We start from the raw sequence: 26,373 nt of genomic DNA on the forward strand, positions 1-26,373 counted from the left end.
AGCTCCGCAATTGCATCTCTTCGACCGCAGTTCATTAAATTCCCAGAGACGATGGAAGAACTGAATTTAGCACAAAGGGATTTCTATGCAATTGCTAAATTTCCCAGGGCTATTGGTGCTATGGATTGCACTCATGTAAAAATCCAGTCACCAGGTTGGTTTAAACACTGATTTTATGCTACCTTTTTATTAAACATTGCAATCCACATACAAGCTTGTTTTATGTTTGTTGCAGGTGGAAACAATGCAGAATTCTACCGTAACAGAAAAGGTTACTTCTCTGTGAATGTGCAAGTAATTTGTAATACAAAATTGGAAATTACAGATATTGTTGCACGATGGCCTGGTTCCTCACATGATAGTACCATATTCAACAATAGCAACAGAAGGGCATGTTTTGAGAGAGGGGAGTATGGTGATTCTGTACTACTTGTTGATGCGGGCTATGCTTGTAGGTCATATCTAATGCCTCCATTAGATAATCCCAGAAGTCCACAGGAACACCTATTTAATGAGTCGCAAATTAGGTCAAGAAATCCTGTAGAGCGAACATTCGGTTGCTGGAAGCGACGTTTCCCAGTCTTATCTTTAGGATTGAGAGTGTCATTAGAACATTCGTTTGCCATCATTGTAGCGACTGGGGTGCTGCATAATATCCTGCGACAAACTGGGGAAGAACTCCCTCCAGACGACCCTAACCTCAATCTCCACCTCCCTTGGCAACAGTTGCTTGAGGAAGGAAATGTACAGCAGAACAACGAAAATGCAAACAGAAGGCCCAGATATGACAGTGTCAGGCATTTACTGATTGAAAACTATTTCAGGAGGTAAATGAAATTTACATATACCTATAATTAAATACCTATATATGTGTGTGTGTGTTGTAATACTTATTTAAGATACGATTATTTATCACTCTGTGTATTTTCAGTTTGTTGTAGGTCATACTGATCTATATGTCACACAGAGATGCCATCAACTTGAAGATTTGCTGGTGAAAATAACTACATATAGCAAGATGTATGGAATATTTTAATACATTTGCATTGTAAAACTGCTTAGATCATACAAAATAATGTGACATAAGCGAACATGTATTATCTTTTATATAATTCTTAACATTTGTACTTGAAACTGTTTGTTAATAGGCACAATGAATATCACTTTGTAAATATACATGTAATATATAACAATTATGTCATGATAGTTGAGCAAATGTTTAATACATAAGAACAATTAAATTACTGCAAATGTTCTAGTTCTTTCTTTATTTTCAAGATTTGTAAAGATAAAAGTTCAGTTTGCAGCTTTTCCTGCTTTACTTTTTCTCGTTCTTGTTGTAACCGCAGTTCCCAGATTTCTTTCATAACTTCTTTTTCCTCGATTGCATGTTTTTTTGCAAGTTCAATTAGTTCGATTTTTGCTGCATTGACAGCACTTACTTCTTTCACTTTGGTGGCCGGGGTTGGTCGCCGCTTGCTAGTAAAGGGAGATTGCACTGAAGCATTTCCCCTACTGCTAGGAGGCATTGCCTTCCCACTACTTGCACTGCATGAATCAGTAGTATTGGTCTGCACTGTGTTTGTGATAGCCGAGTTGTTATTGGAGTGTCGAAGGGCAGAACACACAGGACTGCTGAGCATGGCTGGAGTATAATGCGTCCAGTCGCCATTTGGAAGAGTTACCTGTGGAAAAATTAAATTTGAACATTATGTGAGAGAAATAAAGTTAACACAGTGCATAGGCTATAGCTATACATGATTAATAAGCATAACTATGCACAGTGACACATCCATTAGGTTTTCTCAAAATAAAGTGTAGGCCTACTAACTGTCTCTGCCGTCTCCACGAAAGAAACATCCACTTCTGCTCCGACATCCAGTTGAATGCTGTCATCCTCATCAGTAGGCCTATTTGATGCATCAAATGGTAATATTATTGCATCTGAATCTGAATCGAAGGGATTCTTGGCACCATCGATAGTCGGTTTGATTAGGCTCTGCACTCTCTCACAAATGGGATCCTTACTAACTGTTTTTGAAGGACCTCCACCTGAAAAAATACAGAATTAATTTAGTTATGTGGTGTATATTTCATATCCACTGGTGGTATAGTGCGAAGTGTCTTCTTGACAGTGCAAAGGTTATAGTTCTGATTCCAACTCCACCCAAGATACCTCTTTAATATATTACAATTAATTCAAGTAACTAAAAAAATTGTTATTGCACATGTTTACAATTCGTAAAATTGCATTATGGATAAAAATGCATACAATATTTATTGCTGTACCTAAATATAATGTACCAGGATATACAGACAAAAAATATATTACCTGTTCCAGTTAATACTTGAACTCGTTGATCAGCAGAAGTCTTTCGCGTGTGCTTTTTGAGATTCTCCCACACCGCTTTTAAATTTTCTGCAGTCCTGTGATGTTCTCCAGACATACAATTGAAAGTATCTGCAAGTATTTGCCACTGCTTCATTTTTTGTTGCTGTGAAACACCATCTGTTTTTTTATTTTCAATGATATTGAAATGTTCAGTTACTAAATCTAAAAGAATGTATTTCTCCTGCTGCGATGTATTTTTATTTCTCTGCTTCTTTGACAAATTACAGCCTTGGCTCGCCATAATAGCCTACGAAATTTCTAGCCAAACTTTGATAACGAAAGGTGTTTACAAACAGAAAATCGCGATAATTTCAGAAGATCGAGTTAAACTTATCTCGATTTTCTCAGAGAAAGATAATATGTGGTGAAACACATATAACTTTATCGAGATAGAAATGGAAGATTAACTTTTTATCTCGATAACATCATCGGGATTTTCAACTCGACTGGTGAAACCGGCCCTTAGAGGAAGAATATAATTTTATTGTCAGCTGGAAAAACTTGGTTAACAATGCAAGAGGAAAATTTGACATAGCTTTAGAAAATCACTGGAAAAAAGCAGCCGAAAAAGGAGCGTTTCGGTGTAAATTTGAAAAAGGAGCAGAAAAGGTTGTATCTGGTAGTATACGTTTCCTCGCGCAGGTAAGAAAGAGTGCGTTAATTCTTTTGGATCTTAAAAACTAACATGTGCTCTTTGTGTCATTTCTATTGAAGCATTTGCAGTATGTTTGTAATAATTCAGGATAATGCCATTAGGATCATCCATTAGGACTTGATACGCGATACAAAACTTATACCAATTTCTGATGTTGTGCTCTTATTTCTGCTAATTTCCTAGTATTTACTATCATGAACCAAACCATGAATTCACTCTGACCACAGAAAATGAAGTCTTTAACGGCAAAGAGTTTAGTGATCACAAAATAATTATAACAACACCAGGCGACGGGCCCGCGGTACACCGAATGCAAGGGAAGCTTTAAAGGTATACTAAGCTTGCTTTGCCATACAAGACATACATACACCACAACTAAGAACAATTCACAATCCATACCGACTGCAAAAAATATTGTAAGTTCAATTTTCACCTTAGGGGTAGCTCATCATCCCCTAATTGTGGAAGGAGCTTCCACAGAGCTTTAATACAATCTAGCCTAAAGACACTTTCCAATGAGGGGGGGGGGGAGGCCCTTCACTCCCCTCCCATTTCCCTAGGACAAGTTTGAATTATGTGCACAACTTTCATTCTTGAATAATAAGTATGATACACAATAAAAAAAAAAAATACAATTTTTTCTTAAAGTGAATTTTCACTAGCAGGACAAGCACGATACAACAGTTGTGGCTCAATGTAGCTCCTCTGGTGTCAGAGGTGTTTTGAGTTGCAAAATGGATGACCTGGTACGTGGAAGGAGGAAACGGGGAGATGTGCAGGCCATCCGTGATGGTTGCAAACTTTGGGTGGGGTACACTTTAGTGTAGGATGTAAATAATAATTTGATGAGGCTGTTCAGGGTGATCAGGGGATAGGGAGGGTAGGGCGATCTGAGGAACAGACTACAAAAGGGTGTTTATTAGGGTAGGAGAGTCCATGATGGAAGCTTTAAAGTGGTTTGGAGGAGATCTGAAAGAGAAAGGCACTCTTGGTGAGTCTTGGGAGGGAGTGACAAGCTTGAAGGAAAAACAGTCAAAGCAAAAGGGGTGTGAAGTTTGAAAGGATAACTAAAGATAGTTTAATTGAGGAAGAACCTCTTTGGCAGCAGGCTGATATCCAGCTGCAAGACATTTCTGATTCTCAAAGCAGGAGTAGCGAGAACTTGGTTTTTGTCTAATGTTAGTAAAACATGGTTGGCATTTTTTTTTCTATTTGCAATGGTACCTACAAAATATTTATTTTGCTTTCATAAATATTTGTTTTTAACCTATTAATATTGGCAAGCACAATATTGAATATACCACTTCTCATCTTAAGAGCATGATCTCAAAAAAAATGAACAGGCTAGGGTACCAAGAAAATGGTGAAAGTGGACTTATTTACAAAAATATGATTTCTGTGTTTTTTTTCCATGACATATACAGAATTTTCTTGTACATAATTTTTTTTTAAGTAAAATCTATTTTAGAACAAGATATATTTATTTTCTCTGTACTAAAAAAAAAAAAAATTTTCAGTTCATTCCGGGGAGGGCAAATAGACGGTTCCCAGAAGCGATGAAGAGTTTATCCGATCCGTTCGACCCTTCCAAGTTTAACTTTACGAAGGTGAAAGAATGCGAAGTGTTGTTTGAAATCAGGAAACAAGATACACAAGTCCAAGAACTCGACAGGGATTTCATTGTGGTGAACAACAGCCCTCTGGGGCACTGCCATTCCTTGTTGCTGCCAAGGCTGCATCGATGCTTGCCCCAGGTGGCAACCCTGGAGAGTCTGGAGCTAGCTCTCGGGGTGATGCTGCTGAGTTCATCACCGTGAGTCATCGCGCTTTATATTCCTAATTGTTATTTTAAGTCATGTATGAATTAGACGTTAAGGGGCCCGCCTAGTTAGGGGTATATTTGCGTTAGCAAGGCGGAATTATAAGGTTGACGCTCGCTGGTGCTTCTAGTGCGGTGTAGCCTCTAAGCGCAAGGCTGTAGACTGGCGAGCAGTCTTCTCGTCGTGTATAGGGCACTCATCTGGACTTAGTGTATGTACCCTTAAGAGGATAGAAAATATTACAATGTGCATGAATGACAATAATATTAAAACCATAATAGAATCTGAATGACTTGATAGAATTTGATGGGTTTTATTTTGTTGGCTAGATATTTTCATTACAGAGATCTGAATGTACAGAAATAGTCAATACAGTGTATAGTATTAAAAAAAAAATGTAAACTTTTTTCATAAAATAAGGGCTTGAAACTAAAAAATTAACAAATATGGAAAAAAAATTGGCTGTAAAATTATTAAAATCATATAAGAAAAGCCTTTATTATAACCAAATCTTAAAATGAACCATATTTCAATGATTTTCTTTTACAGTTTCATATTGGAATGTTTAATTAAGTTAAAAATTAGCTTAAAATTGAAATATATTTCATTTATAAAATTTGGTTATTAAAGAGGCTTTAAATAAAATCTGTTTCATAAATTTTTTTTCATATTTGTTATTTTCTGGTTTGAACACCTTATTTTATGAAAACCGTTTGCAATTTTTTTGTTTTGATTGTTGGCACACATTTTTACAAAAAGCAAAAGGCTTGCTTTAGTCGTTGTTGCAGAGAATGCAATATTGTTGTTTGTGAGCCAGTTTTGGATGTCTTGTTTAGGGTTGATGCTGTAGGTTTTTTGTTCAAATGAACATTTGTATCCAGTGCTGCAACACATTTTTCAGGTAAATCAGGAAGTAATTTTATTTTCACCAACATTGAAAAGTTTTCAATATTAATATCATCGTGATAGTCTCCAGACTTCTTTGACTTAAAAATAAGCAAAGCGTTTGGAATAAAGCCATCCTCTCCCACCTGCATGCACAATGATTAATGGTGAGCCTTTACCTAGAAATTCTGTGACGACTATTTCCGTACCAGACTACCAACAAAAACTTACACTGTGCAGCATGAATATAAGTTTTGTGAACACAAACAACGGTTTTGCCAACCTTTCGAAATTCGCTTATTTGTTCAAGTAGTGTCTTCAGGCTTTTTAATTAAACTTTCTTTTTGATTGACACTTTTTCCATTGGAACCCTAGCTTCTTCAACAAGTTTCTCACAAGTTTCTCACGTATTTCCTGTACAGTTTTAAATGCTATCTTATTCCAATGCTTTATTTAACTTCTTTAGTGCCGTAACCAATTTTCTTACAGTATTGAACTCGTGAATTTTTCTCAATTTACCAAGTGTAAAATCATCTACTTCTTTTATTTTACTATGGCCGTTTACTTACCGGTAGGTGTCAAGAAAGTCAAACTTTTTTTTTTTTTTTTTGGCCTTACTGTCAGCTAGAATTTGTTTAAATGTCGATACTGAGACACCTGTTGCAGTACTTGTTGTTTCAGTGACATTGTACGCCAATTTCTACAACTTTTTTTGTTGACTGAAATTTGTAGCTTCGTTGTACAGTATCTCCCATGCTTGTCTCCACAGTGGCACACCTGATATAGTACGCAATTTAAACCCCCGAAGTAGAAGCCGTTACGTAAATCAGATAGTGTAACTCGGACCAGCAGATGTCTGTGCATGAATTATGTTATCAGCTAGGATTCAGCTTGCAGACTAACCCCTCCCCTTTGTGATATGCTCTTTTGCCTCTTTCCACATTATAAGAGTGCATTTTTTGTGGTTCCATGGCGTAATGCATATGAGTTTTTTTCTGTAGAGACATTTTCAAAATATATCGTAGTATCTGGAATTAGAAAAAAAATCTAACATCCAGCATGGTAGGTAAAGCCAAACACAATTATAATTTTAATTGGGAGTAACTATAAAAATTTTTGCTCATTAATATTGATACATATGAAATGCTTCTACTATGCATGGCCTTCAGTTCAACCACCATTGTAATAACCAAAATAATACAAAATTTAATCATAATTTTTACATAAGGATTGTAAAATACAATATAATGATGGCTACACATGTGGCTCAAAAAATTTTTATAGTGTATCACACTTATAAGGATTTAGGACAGAAGTACAATGCAGAGGTCTAGAAATTACCTACAAAAATATACTACCAAAGTTTTGGAAGAATACAATTTCCCAGCTTTTTTCCCCACATTATTCTGGGAATAATGTTATTGATCATTTTTTACATGTGATTGTTCACCCTTTGAACATAAACTATTTTGTATAACTGAATAACCACACTTCCTGTATCAAATAACTTAGCACTATAAAATCTATGTAATTTCTAGGTTCTGCAAAAACACTTTGTATGAATGAGGTTTCACTGCTGTAGTGTGTGTATTCTGAAACTGGTGTGCTTTAGTCAAATGTTTGATTACATGAGTGTGTATCTACTTAAATTAATTTTATACTACAGGGGGACAGTATAATGTGTTACAGTAGCTACGAATGTGTTTTAACTTGGTGTATGGATAATGTTTGACAAACCACATTGGAAATTTGGTTGGTGCTACAGAGATTACAGCGATGATCAGATATTCTTGTAAATGAGTGATCTGATCACGTTGCTTTTTTTTTGACAGCGCACTCAGAGTTGGTTTCAACAGTCTTCTGGCTCATGCCTCGGTCAACCATCTTCATTTCCACATATATTTCCTGGAAACACCCATGCTGTTGGAGAGCATTGTAAGTTTATCTGAGTTTCAAAACACTTTCATTAAGATGTCTCATAGCAAAATGTGTTGGTGCTAATGGCGTGACGATAACCACAGACCTTTGACCAAGCCTGCTCAGGAGGTTTGTTGGGCTCCAGGGAAAAATGTAGCGGATTGGCTCACCCCTTTGTTTTAACAATTAATCAAAACTTCTAAGCCACATTTACAAAGACGTGAACAGTATATACCCATGTACTTATATTTATCTATGTAGATTACGGATTGTTTGCTGTCTGATTTCCTGGTCCATATGCCCAGATTGTTTATGATTTTAAGCATATGTCTACATTTTTGCTTTAATAAAATCAAAATTGTTAGTAAATACTGCAAATAAACACAATTCAAAGTGTTACTGGCTGGGTCTCACACTTCACTCTTTTTTTGCCATTACTAATCACGTTTAAAATTACATGTCATAATTTTTTTTCAAAAGGTGGTTTAACTGGTGCATTGGTAAATATATTATTATTGTATTATTACGGTTTGTATACTTAATTTATTGTGAAATTAATTAATTAAACAAATTACTCTCTGTTAAAAAAAAACAGGCAATCACTGATGCCTATCGTATGTTTGGTGGATATTTAACAGCAAGAAATATTTTATATAAAATTGCTTATTTTTGGTTTTTTGCAGGGGTGAAAATCAAGTGTTCACAATAACCCAATACATATATTTTTTTGTTGCATTGTGCCATTGTGATTCCAGCATTATTAACTAAACTGATGTTCAGTATCTTCATGTGTTCTTCCACCAGTTTTAGCATATAACATAACTCTCACTCTTTGGAAACCAGGCTTACGCTGCTTCAGTTTCTCCTTTTGAAGTTTTTCTCCCAACCCTGGACTCTAAAGAAGTAAACAAATATAATATTCTTAAGCAAGAACTTGTTTGGTGCCGCACGTAGTTCAAGAACCCTGACTAACTGTTGTAATGGTAAACTTGGAAGTGGAGCTGGACACTGGGGGAGATGCCCATTTGTGCTCTTGCAAGAGAGCAGATAGCGCCCTATTGCGGCAAAAAATTTAAAGTGCGGTTCTTGTTAGAAATAAGTTTCCAAAAGCAAATGATTTCAGGCATGGTTGATGAGAGAAAACCAAGGGGCCAGGGGCAAATAATTTTGTCGGGCCCCCTCTACATTACTTAGGGCAGTATTCCAAGACGTTTGAGTAAGGTAGCGAATATGCACTGCCTTGTTGGGCAAATGCCGTACCCTAACTCTTGGGTCATATTCCAAAACGTGTCCTAACTGAACCCCTGTAAGGTATCAGATCAGCAGCCGTTTTAATAAACAAGGACTTGTGCGAGGCTATAAACAATTGTACTTCGTGGAATCCATCGTAATTTTAGCTTATTTTTTAAAACTATGGAATTATAATGTGAAATAAAATATTTAATTTTGGTTGTACAAGAATAAACTATGAATTTTTGGCCATATTTATGTTTGCTGTTTTTTAAGATATTAAGGGGGGAAATTGTAATCGTAAAAGTTTCGTTAAAGTTCATTAAAAAGGAAAAAATATATATACAGTTATGGATCAAATCGGCAAAAGATAGGACACCAAAAATCAGTGCCCTAAAAATAAGGGACTGGCCGTGTCCTATCGTGCACTTGGAATATGGTTAGGGTACAGGTATTGCATATTCAACACCTAAACCCTTATTTTTGTGTCTTGGAATACGGCCCTTAATGTATAACTTTCAAGACCCCGCAATTTAAAAAAAAATTCTAGACTGTAAATGTGATCTGCATGTACCACATATCTTGTAAGGTTTCAAATTAATTATACTCGCAATAGAATTGTAATTTTCATCCTACTATCAGGGTGAACTCAGGCATTAAAAAATCTCAAAAGTCAACCAGTACCCCCTGGGGATTTTACTCCCCCCTTTCCCTTTTTAGTGTTTTCTCAATGGTCCTGCTCTCAGGAAACACCACCTTGATTAATATTTATTAGCTACAGTGCATCACCTGGCAAATAAATTTGATACTCCCCAGTGGAAGATGCTGGGAAGAAGAAAGTCCTGCACTAAATAAAAAAAAGATTTGGGGGGGGGGGGGGGGGGAACAGTAATTTCTGAATATAATGGACTACCCTTCCCTTTCACAAACTTCTGGTTTTTCTCACTGGCTAGGTTAGTCAACTTCTTTGCCTCTATCAAGAAAACTTACTACAAAAGGAGTTACTGCAAAAATTGAAATTTCCATTGCAATAATAGACAAAAATAAACAAATACTTAAAACACATAATTTGTTGGGGAAAAGAGGAGCGGGAGGATATGCAGTGTCTTTAGCTTTTGGTTCATCCAATTTCACATCAGCAATCTGTTCCAATGCAATGTTCTACATCTGAAGGGATGCACTCAATTTTCAACTCTAAAATTTTTCATGTTTTTTTTTTTCTCTCCAGGAAGTACAACACTTCAGTGGACCGTGCTTTGTGCTTCTCGATTACCCGGCACCTGCCTTCGTGTTCCAGCTGACAGAGTATAACGTGTCCCAACTGGCATGGTTTGTTACTGCAAATATATTTCTCTCTTCATAATAAACATGATTATTTATTTTGTGTTTTCAATGTGTGTAAGTAATGTTTTTATTGGCATACAAATTTAAAAGATAAATAATAATTTTGTATGTCTGCAATTTGTATTTACATATTTCTAGCTTTTTTTTTTTTAAACTAAAACCTACTTGAATTAGACTCTTAAATTATACTTTCATAAACATATTGACCATTTATTTATATTCTTCCTCCCGTAGAATATTGGCCCTAATAAAACAGTGCTTTTTATGCTAATAATTCTGAGTTAAAATTGACAAAATCATAGCGGAATCTATTGTCAGCACTCAAATGTGGTGTTACAAAATCCATTTTTCCAGGTGCACGATTAATTATTTTGTTTGGGATAAAAAAAAATGCTTTGTTCGGAATGGTTCACTTATTGTTAAGTCAAAGCAGAAGTCTGGAAATATCCTGAGTGGTATTAATTCTGAAAAATTTCAATGTACTATGTGAAAAGTATGCTGAAAAAATCATGTTCAGTTGAACAAAAACGTACAGCATACCTAAACAAAGCATTCAGAACTGGTTGATTAGCAACAATGACAAAATTAAATTTTTGTTTTTAATAAAATGTGTATCAACAAAAAAAGTTAATTTTTTATTATTTTTCTTAGTGAAGCAGGTTAGAAACTTTTTACTTTCATTGTTCTGAAGGTGGCATTATTGTTAAATGGTTTCTAAAGCACTTCAGTAAAATATCAGCACAATTAAATTTTTAGCAATGCCGTAAATTAGACTTTGTTCATAACTGTTTCTTAAGCTGTGCCTTTGCTGGAGCCTTAAAATTTATGCATGCCTGAAAGAATTTTTTGTGTGTATTGTGTATATGTGTGTGTTTATATGTATATATATTTGTAAGTAAACAATTAATTGAAAAAAATATCTATTTTCCAGTCACATGATTATGTCAAACAAAAAAAAAAAAGATTGAGACGTGATTAAGTTACTAAACACGTGATCAATAAAAGATCTGAGTTACGACATTGCTAGGGCCATGTACTTTTTGCGAAAAGATTTGTACACCAGTTGTGTGTTAAAACTTTGTAGCATCGTGTGTTTATTTCAGGTACATGACTACTGTCAGCACACCAATCATGGCCATCCAGTGCGGAAGCAAATGCGTCCTGAATGGGCATTTGCTTTTCTTGCGGGCGGCTGCCAATTACAAGTGAAAACTGCTAGCCAGGCATACCTTAATCAGTCTAATGAGCGATTATAGATTTTGTCGCAAGAAAATTCATGCCCCTAGACAATGCTGATCACGTAAGACTGATTCAGCCACAACAGCTGTTTTCCATCCCTCATCTGGCTTGCCATGGCAGGGGAGTTTAGTCAATACGCACAAGGAAATCCGAGAAGGTTCTGTTTCTCCTCACATTGTAGCATTGCTATGACAAAATTAAGTTGCGGAATTTAAAACAATGTTAAATAATTTATAGTTTTTTTTTAATGCCTTTGAAGTACAGTCAGAATGTACACACCATGATGTTAAATGTTAATCTGTACATAGTTGCTAATTATAAATTATTTTGTGCATTGCCATGTAACAAGTTTTTAAGCTAGCCAGTTCTTTAATAATGTTATTTTTTAATATTGATTTGGCTTTTAAGTAACTTTAAAGTGTTCACTAATTAAGACCATGATTAATGGCAGCTTAAACTGCAGTTAACTCTGAATTTTCTTGTCATTTAATCAAATTAGCATTAGGACTAAAGACAAAGTTGGTTTTCGTGTTAGTTGTTTGTTGCAAATGTTGATTTGATGTCAATGCTGAATGCAGTTTTTGTAAGGTACTATTTCAGCTCTGTTCAGAGACAGTGATATTCATTTTTAGGATCTTAAGAAAATTTGTTCATTTGCTCATTCACTCGGCAAACTGTAGGGTCCATTCACACAAGTTGTACTTGTCTTGGTTTTAAAGAAGTGTGCTTCATGATAGAAACACGCGATTCACATTTCTCAGCTGGCTAACTACAACTTCGAGATGGTTTCCTCAGAAAAGTAACAGTACCATAAACAATGAAACACTGAATGCAGATTATAGCCTTTGAATATCTTATTTAAAATCTTCCAAAAGCTTCACACTGAAGTAGAGATGGGTTACATCATAGCATCATAGGTCATGAAGCCAAAGCCACATCATGGTTACATCTGCCTTGCATGAACTCTTGACACTATAATAAACATTAAAAATAATACGTTGTCTACCTTATTTTTCTGACATTTGGACTTTGTTTTAAGTGGGGTCTATTTGTGCCATTTGATGAGGTTATAAGTTATCAGAATTGACCATGTGTAAGAAGATTTACTGTTGATAAGCCTTTCTTGATTTGTTTTTAAACATATTCAAACAGCTAATCAAAAATTTATATTTATTTGATTTATCATTACGCTTAAAATATATTTTGAATGGTCATTATTTGTAATTTGGACTTTTGACTAATTATTTGTGCTGTAAATAAAAGTTAATACTGATATTTTGCAATTATTATTTCTTTTTTAAAGGGATGTACATTGCTTGACAAATCATCTTCACAAGATGGAAATTGCCCACAACATTTTCTTCACACGTGGCATCAAATCAGGCAGCAAACCAGGACACGAGAGGGATACTATCAGAGTTTACGTTTGGGCCAGAGAATCTACAGGTTAGTTGTGAAAATTCTCCTTGAATGCTGTTAAGAGATAATATGCGCAGTGATTTGTTTGTGTGTGTGTGTGTGTGTGTGTGGGGGGGGGGGGGGTAGAGAATTACATTTCCAAACACTCCATTTTTTTATAACCAATCTGACAAAGTTAGCATGTATAAAATGCCTAACAGTATATATATGTAGCTGTCCCTTAAGAATAATTAACATACCCTTCAGTAATATCTGCTGTTTGTTTTGAAGGTATCAAAGATCCGGCCTCATTCACACCAGCTGTGTGTGAACTTTTTGGACATCTGTGCTTCAAAAGTAAGTATATAAAATAGCTGAGCACTCTGCAACATTAGGTTTTCTTTGTAGAATCCATGCTAAATTTTGGTCAGTGTTTCAATTTTCCCCAGAATATTATTTATGTTATTGCTAGTATATCGTGGAGTAAATTATATCTAATATTATTATATGGCTAGCCTGGAACTCTACTGTCTATGTACCATTTTCTCACAATCTAACCAAGAGTATTTTTGAAGCAAAAAATAAGAAATCTGTGCAAGTGATGTATTTTATATAGGCATGGAAGTGTGTCACGTGCAATCCTAATGTGGTCTAACTTTTTTTTAACCAGACCAGTACTGCTGTAGGCTAGCCAAATATATACAAGCAACGGTAAGGATGCTGTTCTACACTATCGGTTTTGGAAAAGGGGGGGGGGGGGGGGGGGGGCAAAATCTTCGAGACCCAAGTACCAAAAAGGACCTGGCTGAGTTCTGAAATATTTTTTTTTTTTGATGCTTGTGTTTCCCGATGGTAGTACAAGAATTACAAAGTGTATTGCTAATAAAATTCATTATTCATTGGAAGCTTATAAGCTGTAAAGAAAAATTTCCAGATCACATTTGCAATTGTGGCCCAGGTAAATTGTACTGAAAAATTTGGCAAATTGTACATTAAGTTGTCGCAAGTGGGCTCCGGGCACAGTAGCTACAAATAATAATTGTATACGCCTATTCCTTTACATGAATGTTGTTCATGAATGTACTAGCATTGTTAGCATCTGCAACTGTTTGCTTCGCATTGAATTAATATCTAAGAAAATATTTCTCTACACTAACTTAAAAAGCAACTTCTTGTGTATGCTCAGTTGAGAGAATGTTCGTCTCTCATTAATTTTGACTAGTCATCTCAAATGTGTTTCAACAATTTATAGTAAAATTCCTTTTGACAGCTGAAGAGGATTACAACTCTGCGACGGAAGATAAAGTAGCCAATATTTTAAAAGAAATCTGCGAAGAGTATTTCAACATGGCATGCGAGAGTGTGAAACAGTTGTTTAGCTGTGATAATAAAAATAAATAAAAAAAATCATAGAAAAATATTATGGCAGCATTGACTATCTTTTATTCTCTTGGGAAATGATTGCAGCACTGTTGTTTTCACAATTTGCACTTCTCTTGAGCAACATCCAACAGATTTTCTAATAAGACTAAATAACATTATATTCTAAAAAACACCTTTCTATGTTGTATGAACCTCTGCCCTAAAAAATATCCATGTGTGAGCAAATTTAAGACATCTGATATGAAGGATGCATTGCTCGTTTTGTTCATTAGTGTTATAAATTTTAAGACAACTGATATTAAGCACTCCACAATTTTTTTTTCAGTAACAATTATGTAATTGTTTTGTTACTTATTTTAAGCTTATTAAAAAAAATATTAAGTTTAGAAGCAGAAAAAGAGACAGTATTGCAAAGTACATTATGACAGATACTGCACTAAATATGCTGGCTGCAGCAACTGTGGGTTTAAACATAGTAAAAAAAAAAAAAAGAGGGGAGGAGTTGTCAATTTATGTCATTCTAAAATGCATTCTTATTCCTTACCCTCTTCTGTACAACAACAGCACAAGTACCGCCAAATGTGTGGAAACAAATTACTACATGCCCAAGCCAACTGTGATCCCGAGGAGGGGAGTGACGGGAGCGCTAGTGTCGCAGTGAGAGAGGGGTGGGGAATGAGGAGGGGTATGGTAACAACTCTACTTGCCGTCCCACCCGCGACATGATTCGCTCCGAGCCTTGAGGCGGACTAGGGAAAGGAGGGGACAGTGTGGTGGAAGGGATGACGACGGAGGGAGGGGTCCGTCTGACCTTGGGTAGTTCACATTTTTCCCGGGACCACAGTTGGCTTGGGCGTGTAGTAACTTATTAACCTGAATAGAGGCCAACCCGTTAACTTTGGATGTCCTCTCCACTGAAAAATTAAAAAAAAAATAATAATATATATATATTTTTTCTTCTACATCAGAATTACTTTCACCAACACATTTTTCTCTACTGAACCTCTATTGTCATGCTGCAGCAGTTATGTGTCTGTTTGGTTGTATTTACTATTAGAATAATTTCTTTCTTGTTTTAGAACAAGAGGTTGCAGACATGCCACATTTTTCAATTACCAATAACAGAAAGATATCAAGTCTTACAAAAACCTAAACCGTAAAACTCAGTTTAGCACAACGTGTTTGATGTACAGTTAGGTTAATTTTGCATTTAAAAAAGATAATTTGTTGTATAAACAAGCAAACCAACATGAAAAAATAAATATTCATAAACTGGTTCCTTTAACTAACATTGAAGAAAATGTATTCTTCACACTTGTAGGCAGTTAAAAGTACCGTATTTACCCGCATATGGGTCAAACATTTTATGTGGATTTTCCATGTGTGTTAAAAAAATATATTAACATTGCGCTGTTGTGGTTGACTCTGTACTTAAATAACTAGCATCATGAACTATGCTGTTAGGCTATGTCTGAAGCCTGCCAGGCGGCTAACTGGCTGATGCGGGTATGTGACATACCGCCGGGCTGATGCTTGGCGAAGGCGAAAATCTAAAAATAAACCAGCAAGGGAGTGCATTTGGCCATGCAACAGTGTGTTTAGTTTCTCTCTCTCTCTCTCTCTCTCTCTCTCTCTCTCGTCAATGTCCGTGAACTAGCACTGTGCACAATTATCACGTTTTTATCTACAGGTTTTTGAAATGCAACTATGTCCAAACATTATTTACCCTTTCTACTTCGACACTCCACTAATGACAAAACTGCTTTAAAGGGCATGCAGTGCAGGCTTTTATTGAAGGAAATGACAAAACAAAATTGACAAGGAAATAGCAACGGTCTTTGCTTTCTTGAAGGGGGCGGGTAAAAACATAAACAATAGATTGGAAGGTAAATCATGGGTATTATTTTTCTTTATATTTTTTGTTAGATAATGCTAGGGTGGTGGGAGAGGAAGGGTCATAAAAGGATGAAGAGGGGAGATGGATATCAGTGTCACGGCAATAAGCTGAGACACGGACCATAAAGACTTCACTTGTATTCTACTGGAGACAGATATATTCGAGGACGGCCCTTCTGCGGGAGACAGCCTGATTTTCAGTCTTCTGCAGGACACAGCCTGATTCAGTCACCATATTCTTTTCTTTGTAGGTTGGTTATTGTGCAACCAAATACTCTGTTTACATTCCCCCCTCCCCACCAATTTATCGATGGAGAACCAACTGTGCATATGGAAACTGATTTTAATGCTATATATTAAATAACGGTAACCAAGACATGTGGTAATGCAATGAAAGAAATTATTTTAACGCTGTTTAATGGTCATGTATATTTACCAGATTATTCTCTTTCACTATGTTACTTGGATTTATCTTGGTGCGCAATCCCAGGTGACCTATGTTTTTGTGAGTAGTTTATTATGAATACAGACCTTGGCCTCTATTTGGTTTAAGTGTAAGGTGACCCATCATAAAAAGATGAGCAGCAGCCTTAAACTCTTCAAATTGATGTAAAAACCAGTCTTATAATTAGAAAAATGCTAGTCTTAAAAGAAATATTTCCTCTGCAGCTATAACTGTTATTTGTGGTAGCTACTCTGTGAAAGTTTGGCAAATAAAAATGTATTTTAACAAGTGTTTTTAAAAAAGAAGAAAAAGCAATCAGTTTACCTTGCTTTACATATGTACCTCATTCATAATTCCTTCCTCATACTTCAACTGACAGTACAAGTTTCAATACATGCAACAAAAATCAAAAAAACAACTATACACATAGGTCACATAAATATGTACAGTAACATATACAGATTGTTCTGTCATACAAGTAAATGGTCCGGAACAGCTTCAAATGCTGTATCATAAAACAAATGCAGTACTTCACAACATATTCCTTTTTAATTTTTTATCAATAGGTAACTTTAGTGTTCCACTGTCCAATGTCAGTGAACAGATGACTTAAACCCTATGCAACTTGATTTTCAGTCATAGTTGAACTATACATTTGAAAGATTACAATTTTTATGTAGTCTAAATAAATTCAATTGCACATATACATAAAAGTAACATAGTAAAAACCAATTTACCACTTAAGTATTCTCTGGAACCTGAAAAGCCAGCAAAATTTTAACAACCAGGTACTTGGCATTATTTTCCCTTCTACATTTTTTTTACATGGCTGCAAATGCCACTTAAAATGCTTAGTTACAATACTCACAAATGTCTATAGACAAAACTGTGGCATGAGCATAAACACTTAACATGTGTAACACTTTTTTTTTGATTACCTACTAGCACTATATTGAACACTATTGAAAAACACAACTAAACCCTTGACAAATTGTACTGAATTGATACACGGTGGTGCTTTATTTTTAAGTATAAAATAAACATGATTTAAATATTAATTTTTAGGGATGTGCGGGTACTCGATAATTTCAACTTCGATTCGATTCCTCAACTATTCGAACCCGGAACCGAAACTAAAATTTGGAATCGAAAAATCCTGGCAAATTTTTCAAAAAAAAAAAAAAAAAAAATCGAAGTAAGAAATTGACGGTTACCGTTTAACTGATTGCTAGAAATAAATTTATTCGTCAATTATAATTAATGTAACTCGTAAAATTGCCGCACACTTTCACTCAAGCAAATTTCATAACGTTATGAAATATAGGTTAGGCCGAACATTAATTTTTTTTTCAAAGATCGTGTATGATATAATTTACACGTTCAGAACCACTAACTGTTTAGGCTTGCAAAGATAAATACCTTACGAAAACTGCTTGTTTATGAAATAGTTTAACAATCTGCTCAAACATTTTTATTTCTGCCTACTTACGGCATATTACTCATGACCATTTCTCACGTTGCACGGGAAAAAAATATTGTTGGTTTATTTGTTTTGAAAAATAAATAACACATATTAAAAATGAATTTTACGACCATAAACGCACTATTTTCTGTTAACAGTTAAAATAGTTCCTTGTTCAATCATACATTTATAAAGATCGCCATTCTGTGACTGTCTTCTGTTAACAGAATAACCAACATTAAAACATTCACGACATAAAAATATTTTAGCGGTGCCGGACGTGTAGACCAGTTGACATGCCGGGAAGCCTACAACTCACGTAGTTTCGGTTCCCTGCAAGAATTTCCGAATATTTCCGAAGTTTTGCGTTTTGGTATTAACACCACTTCAGCCGCTAAATCAGAAGTTTCCAATGAAAACAAGCATGTTGTGACTAACCTAACCTAACCTAACCTAACCTAACCTAACCTAACCCTTCGATTTTTTTTAATTTCAATTTTTGAGAGAAATATGAAGTTGCACGAACGTGGTAGGGAACCGAAACTACGTGAGTTGTAGGCTACAGTGACAGGCCACCATTTATCATAGATCGCGCGTGCCAACACAAAGGAATCGAATCACTGAATCGTAACATTCTGTCAGTATCGAAGTACTGTTTACTGTTTATGCTTTTGCCTTTTACAAAACTTAATTAAAGCTGATCATTGTTGTGTGGTTTAGCTTCGTGAAGTTAATAAATTAATCAAATTTACGTATTTTTTCCATTTTTAGGGGAACAGATCTTGTTGAAAAAACAAAGAAATAAATGTTACTTATTGGATTTAATTTAAATAAACCTACTGGCTAGGCCATGCTGCATACGTCATATGTGCAAATGTAGGTTAATTAATAAATTATACTTCTTAGCGCAGCACGCATCGCACTATCTCGGTGACTCCAGTGAGGCAGCTGACTTTACCGTTGGTAACATTTGACATCTTTAAACAGTGGTGAAGTGATTAAATAAGTAATGGATGAAAATTGAAAATTGTGGCAAGTTTAAAGGCCGCAGTCGTCAAGAATTGTATTTTTCATTCATTTAAGTTAAATACATATGGTTCAAAATAAATGAAATTTTTTTTAGTTAGTCCTACCAGACTAATGACTATGTAGATAAAGTTACCCAAAGAATCAAAATCGGAATCGAATTTCAACTCTTGTGGTGAGAATAGAATCGGAATCGAATCGAACTGAAAATCATGGAATCGCACAACCCTATTAATTTTGCATCAGGCACTACAAATTTGTAAGCTCTTTGAACTTATTGTTTATTAACTCTTATGACAAAAAATCAAAGTCATTAAATTATAATAGCATGGACACTGAATGTTGTATTAGTGTATTTTAAATAAACATTGTTGATTCTGAAATATTTTTGACATTTAAAGTTTTAAACACAAACTGGAATATGTAATACCTGGCCTTAAACTTAACTCTTTTGAAACACAAGAAATATCTGTTGCACACGCTCGCATACAACTAAATTGACTCACCCCTCCAATGTGCACAAAACAGTTTAATTTTTTTTTTTTAAAACTGCTTAACTGATTTTCACACATTTTTTTTGAAAGCCTATTGTTTATCTTTACGGGGACTCCTTTATCATTAAAATCTGTACATTATTTTTCAAATTAACGTTAACCCTGAACATAAGCCTAGTCATCAACTCTACTTGTAAGAGGAGAATAATGGTTAAAATACTTTAAGCCAAAAGTTAAAATCCCACACTTTTAAAAAATTCATAATAGAAAATACGCATAGTATGAATATCTTTGGTTTATATACATTATTCAAAATGGTTTTTAATAAATTTTTGTACCTCTTAGTTTCAATTTATGCCTACGTGGAGGGACGAAGCTGTCTCTGAGACGTTGGCCGTTACACACCACCCCCTGCCCTTAGACAGTGAAAAAGAGCGTGGAACAGCAGACGTGAAGGTTGTCTTACTTAGGGGCCCTCCAGCTTCCTTTGGTCGCTCCCTCACCCTCTTCCCCCCTTTTCTCTTTTACCTCTCTTTCCCTTGGTGTAGTATTTGCTACTCTCCATTAGCCACATTGTGAACAATGGCTTTCAGCAGCGACCTGCAGCAAAATTCACATTGCTTTACACAGATTGATGCTTGCAGAAAGATAAAAAAAAAAAAAGCATTTCCAAGTAGCTTGCAATTACAAAAATGGCACCAGAAAAGTTCCTGTAAGTACTGTATGAATTTACTGTGATTTGTACAGTGAAAACTCACAGTGCTTTTCAAAACTCTTGTACCTTCAAACATCTCGTTAATATCCCATACTTGTTAATAAGTTACCACTTTACTGGTATAGACCTTAAAGTTAAGAGTTTTTTTTCTCTTTCCATTTTACAGTTATAGTTAGGTGCATCAGGCTGGTGAAAATTTAAAAGAAAAAAGGTAGCTAAGCTAACCGAGCCTTTTAGCAAACAATGAAGTGCAGTTTTAGTAATTGGCTTGTAGCTTAGAGCTTGGTAATCCTACCACTGTCAACAATGACTGCACTACTTATGGAATTAAGGGCGCATCAATATTTAGTGTGTATCATAAAATAATAAAATTAAAATTTATAAAATACTGATGTGTTTAAGGCCATTCCCTGCACCGCATATTCCATTCTGTATTGAAGGATTACTTAAACAATAACACAAACATCACAAATTTAAAATTATTAATTTGAAGACTTCAATTTTTCTGGTACTAACAAAAACTTTTTTAGAACATTTTTTATGTAATTTTATATTTTACAGCAAAGAATTTGTATCAGCATGTAAGTAGTACAAAATGAGCTCATACAACATCAAACAGGATAGGTAAATTCAGATAGTGCATGTTATTCATTTCAGTCACACAATATACAAAGCAAGTTCCTAGACAAAACTACAGTTAAGAAATATGTATTTAAATCTTGCATACAAGCAGATCACGAGGTACTGCAGTTTTGCAATTTAAGTTATATCATAAGAACACAACTGCTGAACTACCACTATTGAAATTAGTGCAGTGTAACTTACTTAGTATTGCTATTGCGTAAAACATTTTAATATTGCGAGACTGATTCTACATAGTTTAAAAGTGATTTTTGTAATAGCAAGCATTTTGAGGTAGCAAAAGGTAGAAAAAAAAAAACAAAAAAAATTTCTTGCGAGCTGTTTAACACTAAGAATAATAATGGGTTTTGTGTTTTTCACACGTGTATTCATATATATGCATGTAAGCACACACTATGGCAAGAAAAAAAAAGAATGTCAACGTAAAAAACTTTTTATTGCAGAGGGGAGGCATTAAAAAGTTGTACTTTTAATTAATGTCTTACATATGTAATTGCAAATTGCAATTGTACCTTTTAAAATACATATATTGTCTGGAAACTCCATACAAACCTTTTAGTTTTCCATAAACATTCACAGTTGTATAAGTAACTATCATTTTATCATCCCAAACAGATTCATTCAACCAAGCCAGAAATGCTTTGCAAAAATTTACAGTATGCAAAGGTTTAATACAAATTAATCATTTTTGCATCAGAACAGAAAAAAAATATCACATTTCAAATCAGGTCATTTCTGATACTACCTTCAGTGCACTGACCTTTACAGTAATTAAATCTAAGCTTTGCAAAATAGAACTTCATCTGCAACTATTATTTTCTACTACTCATGAAAGCTTCAATATTGGAGGGAGATTATTCCTAACAATTTTATCAATGTTCAAACATGCCACCATAACTTTAAGATTGTCATTAAAAAAAAAGGAATGAAATATTTGCTTTACTTGAATGAATTTAAAGCATTTATACATAGTGTTCAGAAATAACAATTCCATCCAGGTTCATTAAATTAGTTTATTTTAAGTACATTGATCTTTCTATAAGAAAATGACCTGCAGTCTTTAAAACATAACCAATCACCAAAAAATAACCACATTGAAAGAACAGGATCAAAAAATAAAATCAAACTCCAAACCCATTATTTTTTGGAAAACTATACAAAACCACAGCAGCCATTTCTAACACTGCAGACCTGGCAATACGCCAAAGGTCTTAAAAAACTTAACGAATCATTTTTAGTACATCACATGCTACAATGATAATTCAATAAATTTCACAAATGCTTACGAAAATGCTATGCTATACTATACCTAAGCTTCCAAGGACGGTAGTCATTTTAACAGACTTGTCACCCAAAAATTCCTCAAATCATACTCTGAATAGCAGTCAATAACGATGCCAGCTAGCAATAAATCAGTCACACCTGACATAACTCTAAGCTAATATAGTTTAGATAGGTAAGAGCCTTACTCTGTAACTTTGACTCTTGTCATGATCAGCAACTACAAACTTCATCAACTCAGTGAAAGAGGCCACAGTCATAGCAACTATAAAAATATAGTCTAAAACAAATCACAAGTATTGTTTCTGCTAAAACAAAACATGTGTAATATTATATACAATCCCACAAATAAAGTATTAAAAAAAATTAGAAAAAAATTATGGTATCTCTTATTTGACCCAACATTCCGTAGTTTACAGCATATCAAGACATAAGACGAGATCAAGTTCCTTCATATAAAACTGAAAATTAATTGTGCAACTCCGTATAAGAAGTGAGAACAGTAGATCTTGGACTTGGAAGTAGATCAACATTGGGTATCCACATGCAATCTAAATTAATTTATGAGGTAATTACATGACTGTAGAGGAGCTATATAATAAAATATTTTCATTTTGCTGTCTCTCTCAATTAAGTCATGTTATGGTACCCGTCATAAAATGAGCAACAGCTATAAACTCTTCGATCTTGCATAAAATCTTCATTTACGCGCCAGAAAATACAGTGCGTGTTTTGATTCCTCGTGGGGATTTAAATATTTTTGAATTGCAAGTTTATGGCATGATAAACAAATAATCCCGCTGCACTAAACACGCTTAAATGGTGCAGTAAGCAGCCTGCAATAATAAAACTCCATAAATGGCAATCAGATTACTTCTTATGATGTGCAAGTAAATTCACACAAATGTGACATCTATGGATAAACATAAAAAAATTAAATACTATATTAATGTTGGATGTTAGGCCTGCACAAATACTAGTTTTTTTTTTATGCAAGTGAATATCAAATCAAATATTGAAAATATTCACAAAGTCGAATAAAATTGGTAGTATTGTTATTGGCGAAGCTATATTACACTTACTTTATAAAATGCAAGATTGAAGTTAGACAGTAATTGTTTAGCACTTGTAATGTTTGAACTGATTTAAGTGATTAACCAATTGGGCCCTATGTATAACATATCACTTAATAAAAATTGTAAAATGAGCATTCATACAAGTAAATGGAGTGCCACCTCTTGATTTTTTTAAGTAACCAACTTCATTCAAGCAAAACATACACAACAAAAAAAAAATTAAATATTTTCATGAGTGAATCTTAGGCTTCCAATGTTTTAAAGCTTTGCAACAAATGTGAAGCTTCACATCATACGCGAAGCTTTGCATCACAACAAAGCTTCAAATAAAACGAATAGCAAATTTTCTGGCTAGGTCAAATCTAATATTAAAAAGAGCTTTGATTGATTTGCAAGTCAAAGTTTTGCACAGGCCTAGTGGATGCTTTACACAATTTTCCAATTTCAGTCCAATATTCACACTCCTTTACAAAAGAGAGAGCTACAGACTAAGGCCACTTACTACGTAATTAGAATAATCTAACGAACTTAAGCAGGATGTCCACACAAATCTGTAATAAAATTTCCCTCACTTTCCCCAACTAAAATATCAAATTTCCCTAAATTTTTTTATACAAAATATCTACCAATTTTGTAATACTCTAGAAGAAATAATAAAATCCAGCCCCTATTCCCACAGCTGGCCTAGTTATCAATCCACTTTCCTTCATTTCAAATATAACCTTGCACACACCATTTCCTAGTATGTACAACTATGCTGTAAATAATTTAAAAAAAAAAAAAAAAAAAAAACACTTTCACAGTCTGTGATGGCAGACTGGAACATTACTACCACTGGGGAATTTTCATACTTATCCCAGAATTTCAAGTAAATTACCTAACATTCCCTGAATGCGGAAACCCTTTTAATCCTAAAATCGCACATCCATAAATAAAATTCAAGCTGAGGAAAGTATACCATAGACAATCTAGTGGCATGATATACTAATTGGAAGAAAAAAAAAGAAGTAAAAATCCCATTACTGGTTTTTCCCCCCCTCAGAGTAAAACACAAAACTGAACGACAAGTGCCAGCATCCTTATCAATGTGGTTAATTTTTTTTTTTTTTTAAATGGTGGAGCACAGAGAACCAGGTTGGTGCTGAAGGTAAGGTAGGAGAAGCGGCTGCCGGCCCCCTTAGCTGGAGCCCGCGGGGCACTCCCCGGAGCGACGCGGAGCGAGCAGCCATCAGGGCAGGTTCGTGGTGAACGCAGTGTCCCCGTTGTTGGCCATGTCATCCAGTACGGTGCTCACGTACTCCGCAACGTCGATGCTCGCCTCGTCGCTGTTGCAGATGAACGGGTGCTCCAGGAGCTTGTTGTACTTTGGTCGCTGGTTCTCCTCTTTTATCAAGCTGCAACCGCCACCGACATCAACCATCAACTAAACAACCCTCCCTGGAATTTACTCGACAAACCAAAAATTGTCAAGATTCCACATTTATAAGACTACTCACTTCTGAACAGAGAAATTTACTCACTCATCCAAATGATTAACTTTGATCTCCGCATCTTACGTGAACGTAAACACATTCGCGTATGTGCATGTCTCACCCATTCTTGTTTGTAAGAACACAAGCATCAGGCACCAGGGTTCACTTGCACCGTAACATTTAACAAATGATAATTTTCATAAGTTTAAAACCACAACACAATAAATTAGGTTTTTTTTTCTTACCAAGTATTAACAAAGTTGACAAAATCCTCCGTGAAGCGATTGCCATTCTCGTTGGGAGAAAGCCTTGGCGGGTCTCCTTGCACCACTTGGTACAACTGCTCAAAGACAGAGTTCCACTTTGGATATGGAAAGCGACCGGTTGCCACTTCGAACAGCGTTATGCCTAGCGACCATACATCTGAACGTACATCGTAGCCACGGGCTCGTTGAGGATCTATCCTTTCTGGCTGCAAAAAGATAACATTACCATAAAAATGAACTCAAGAACATAGATCATAGATGAAGAATGTAATATGGTAAATAGTACTAATTACGATTCAATCAAAAGGTCTCTGGCATAACAGTTTCTTAATAAGCAGGTACTAATAAAACTTCTGAGATACAAAATAATTATGTTTTAGTAAAGAAGCTTTGTCTAATAGGAATAAACAATAAAGTAACAACAAATATATGTTTTCGACTAACAAGATTATTTAACCTTTAACATAATTCTCGACTCTTTTTTACTAAATGCATGTTTGGTAACTATGACAACTGAAATCGCTAGCCACAAGGTGCGTGAGGTAAACTAGCTTTGAAAGCTTTTGGCCTTTCTCACTAGAGCTGACTTGCGGAGCAGAGTAACATAACATTGGCTGAACTCAGGAGTCTGAAATATTTCTGCATAACATAAATCATAATACATACCATTCTAATTGGGTCAAGTAAATAGCTATAAGGGTGCGCTATCAATTTTAAGTCCCCATGTTATTACATAATTTTCTGCATTGTGTTTTTATGCAAGTTTCATTGCTTTTGTGAGTACACTGAAATTAAAAATTCACATAAATGAATGAGCTTGACTTAAAACCATGCCCTAATTCACAGGCATCATTACTCCAAAACCATGCAAATCGAACAGAGTTATTTAAAGGGACGAGTGTACGTGTAATAACTCACCGCCATGTACGGCCTACATCCTGCATCCCGTGTTCGAGCTATTGAGTCTACGAGCTGACCAGAGATGCCAAAATCACACAGCTTAATGTTCCCTCGTTTGTCCAAAAGTATGTTGCTTGGCTTAACATCTCGATGGATAATTTTCAGCTTCTCTTTCAGGTAGTTGAGTGCTTTTACAGTCTGGAAAATAAAAACCACGGAAATGACAGTTTTAAATTACATTGACTTTTTCTTTCTTTCTTATTTTTTAATACATATATGCAAATTAGTTTTTAAAGTTATTATACTTACAGCTACTGTAATTTTTCCCAATATTAATTCTGGTATCCTCTGGTTCAATTTTTCATAGATAAATTTATAAAATTTGTCTAGTGACGTGTCCATTAGTTCCATACAAATCCAACAGTCTCCCTGAAA

The 26,373-nt window shown here is 35.0% G+C and overlaps 3 protein-coding genes across 4 annotated transcripts in view; 1 reads left to right on the forward strand and 2 right to left on the reverse strand.

Moving 5' to 3' along the window:
* Positions 1–809: 809 nt before the first annotated feature.
* LOC134537681 (myb/SANT-like DNA-binding domain-containing protein 3) lies at positions 810–2,843 on the reverse strand. The gene is made up of 3 exons (XM_063378392.1): positions 2,333–2,843; positions 1,832–2,052; positions 810–1,685 (listed from the first exon to the last, which is right to left on the reverse strand). The coding sequence occupies exons 1-3, from the start codon at positions 2,631–2,633 to the stop codon at positions 1,242–1,244; spliced, it is 966 nt and encodes a 321-aa protein (XP_063234462.1). The 5' UTR covers positions 2,634–2,843; the 3' UTR covers positions 810–1,241.
* An 11-nt stretch (positions 2,844–2,854) lies between these two features.
* On the forward strand, positions 2,855–14,300 carry LOC134537265 (GDP-D-glucose phosphorylase 1; the record flags this gene model as incomplete). The annotated part of the gene is made up of 7 exons (XM_063377536.1): positions 2,855–3,034; positions 4,565–4,860; positions 7,585–7,687; positions 10,128–10,228; positions 12,786–12,928; positions 13,172–13,237; positions 14,151–14,300. Coding segments are annotated over 7 exons (1,020 nt in total), but the record flags the coding sequence as incomplete, so codon positions are not given.
* Positions 14,301–16,918: 2,618 nt separating this feature from the next.
* Positions 16,919–26,373, reverse strand: part of LOC134537680 (dual specificity mitogen-activated protein kinase kinase 4) — a 33,155-nt gene continuing 23,700 nt past the window's right edge. For both annotated transcript variants that reach the window (XM_063378390.1, XM_063378391.1), the window contains 4 exons: positions 26,248–26,367; positions 25,957–26,136; positions 25,018–25,244; positions 16,919–24,694 (listed from right to left, as the gene is read on the reverse strand). In XM_063378390.1, the coding sequence (XP_063234460.1) occupies positions 24,529–24,694; positions 25,018–25,244; positions 25,957–26,136; positions 26,248–26,367 (693 nt within the window). In that variant the 3' untranslated portion in view covers positions 16,919–24,528. The remainder of the gene's footprint in view (positions 24,695–25,017; positions 25,245–25,956; positions 26,137–26,247; positions 26,368–26,373) is intronic.

Source organism: Bacillus rossius, chromosome 12 (assembly GCF_032445375.1).
Source record: "Bacillus rossius redtenbacheri isolate Brsri chromosome 12, Brsri_v3, whole genome shotgun sequence".
Taxonomy (NCBI): domain Eukaryota; kingdom Metazoa; phylum Arthropoda; class Insecta; order Phasmatodea; family Bacillidae; genus Bacillus; species Bacillus rossius.

Coding starts and splice junctions, on each gene's coding strand:
- LOC134537681 (XM_063378392.1), bottom strand. CDS start 2,633: ATGGCGAGCCAAGGCTGTAATTTGTCAAAGAAGCAGAGAAATAAAAAT. Junction 2,053..2,332: donor TCAAGTATTAACTGGAACAG/GTAATATATTTT, acceptor GTATTTTTTCAG/GTGGAGGTCCTTCAAAAACA. Junction 1,686..1,831: donor TCGTGGAGACGGCAGAGACA/GTTAGTAGGCCT, acceptor ATTTTTCCACAG/GTAACTCTTCCAAATGGCGA.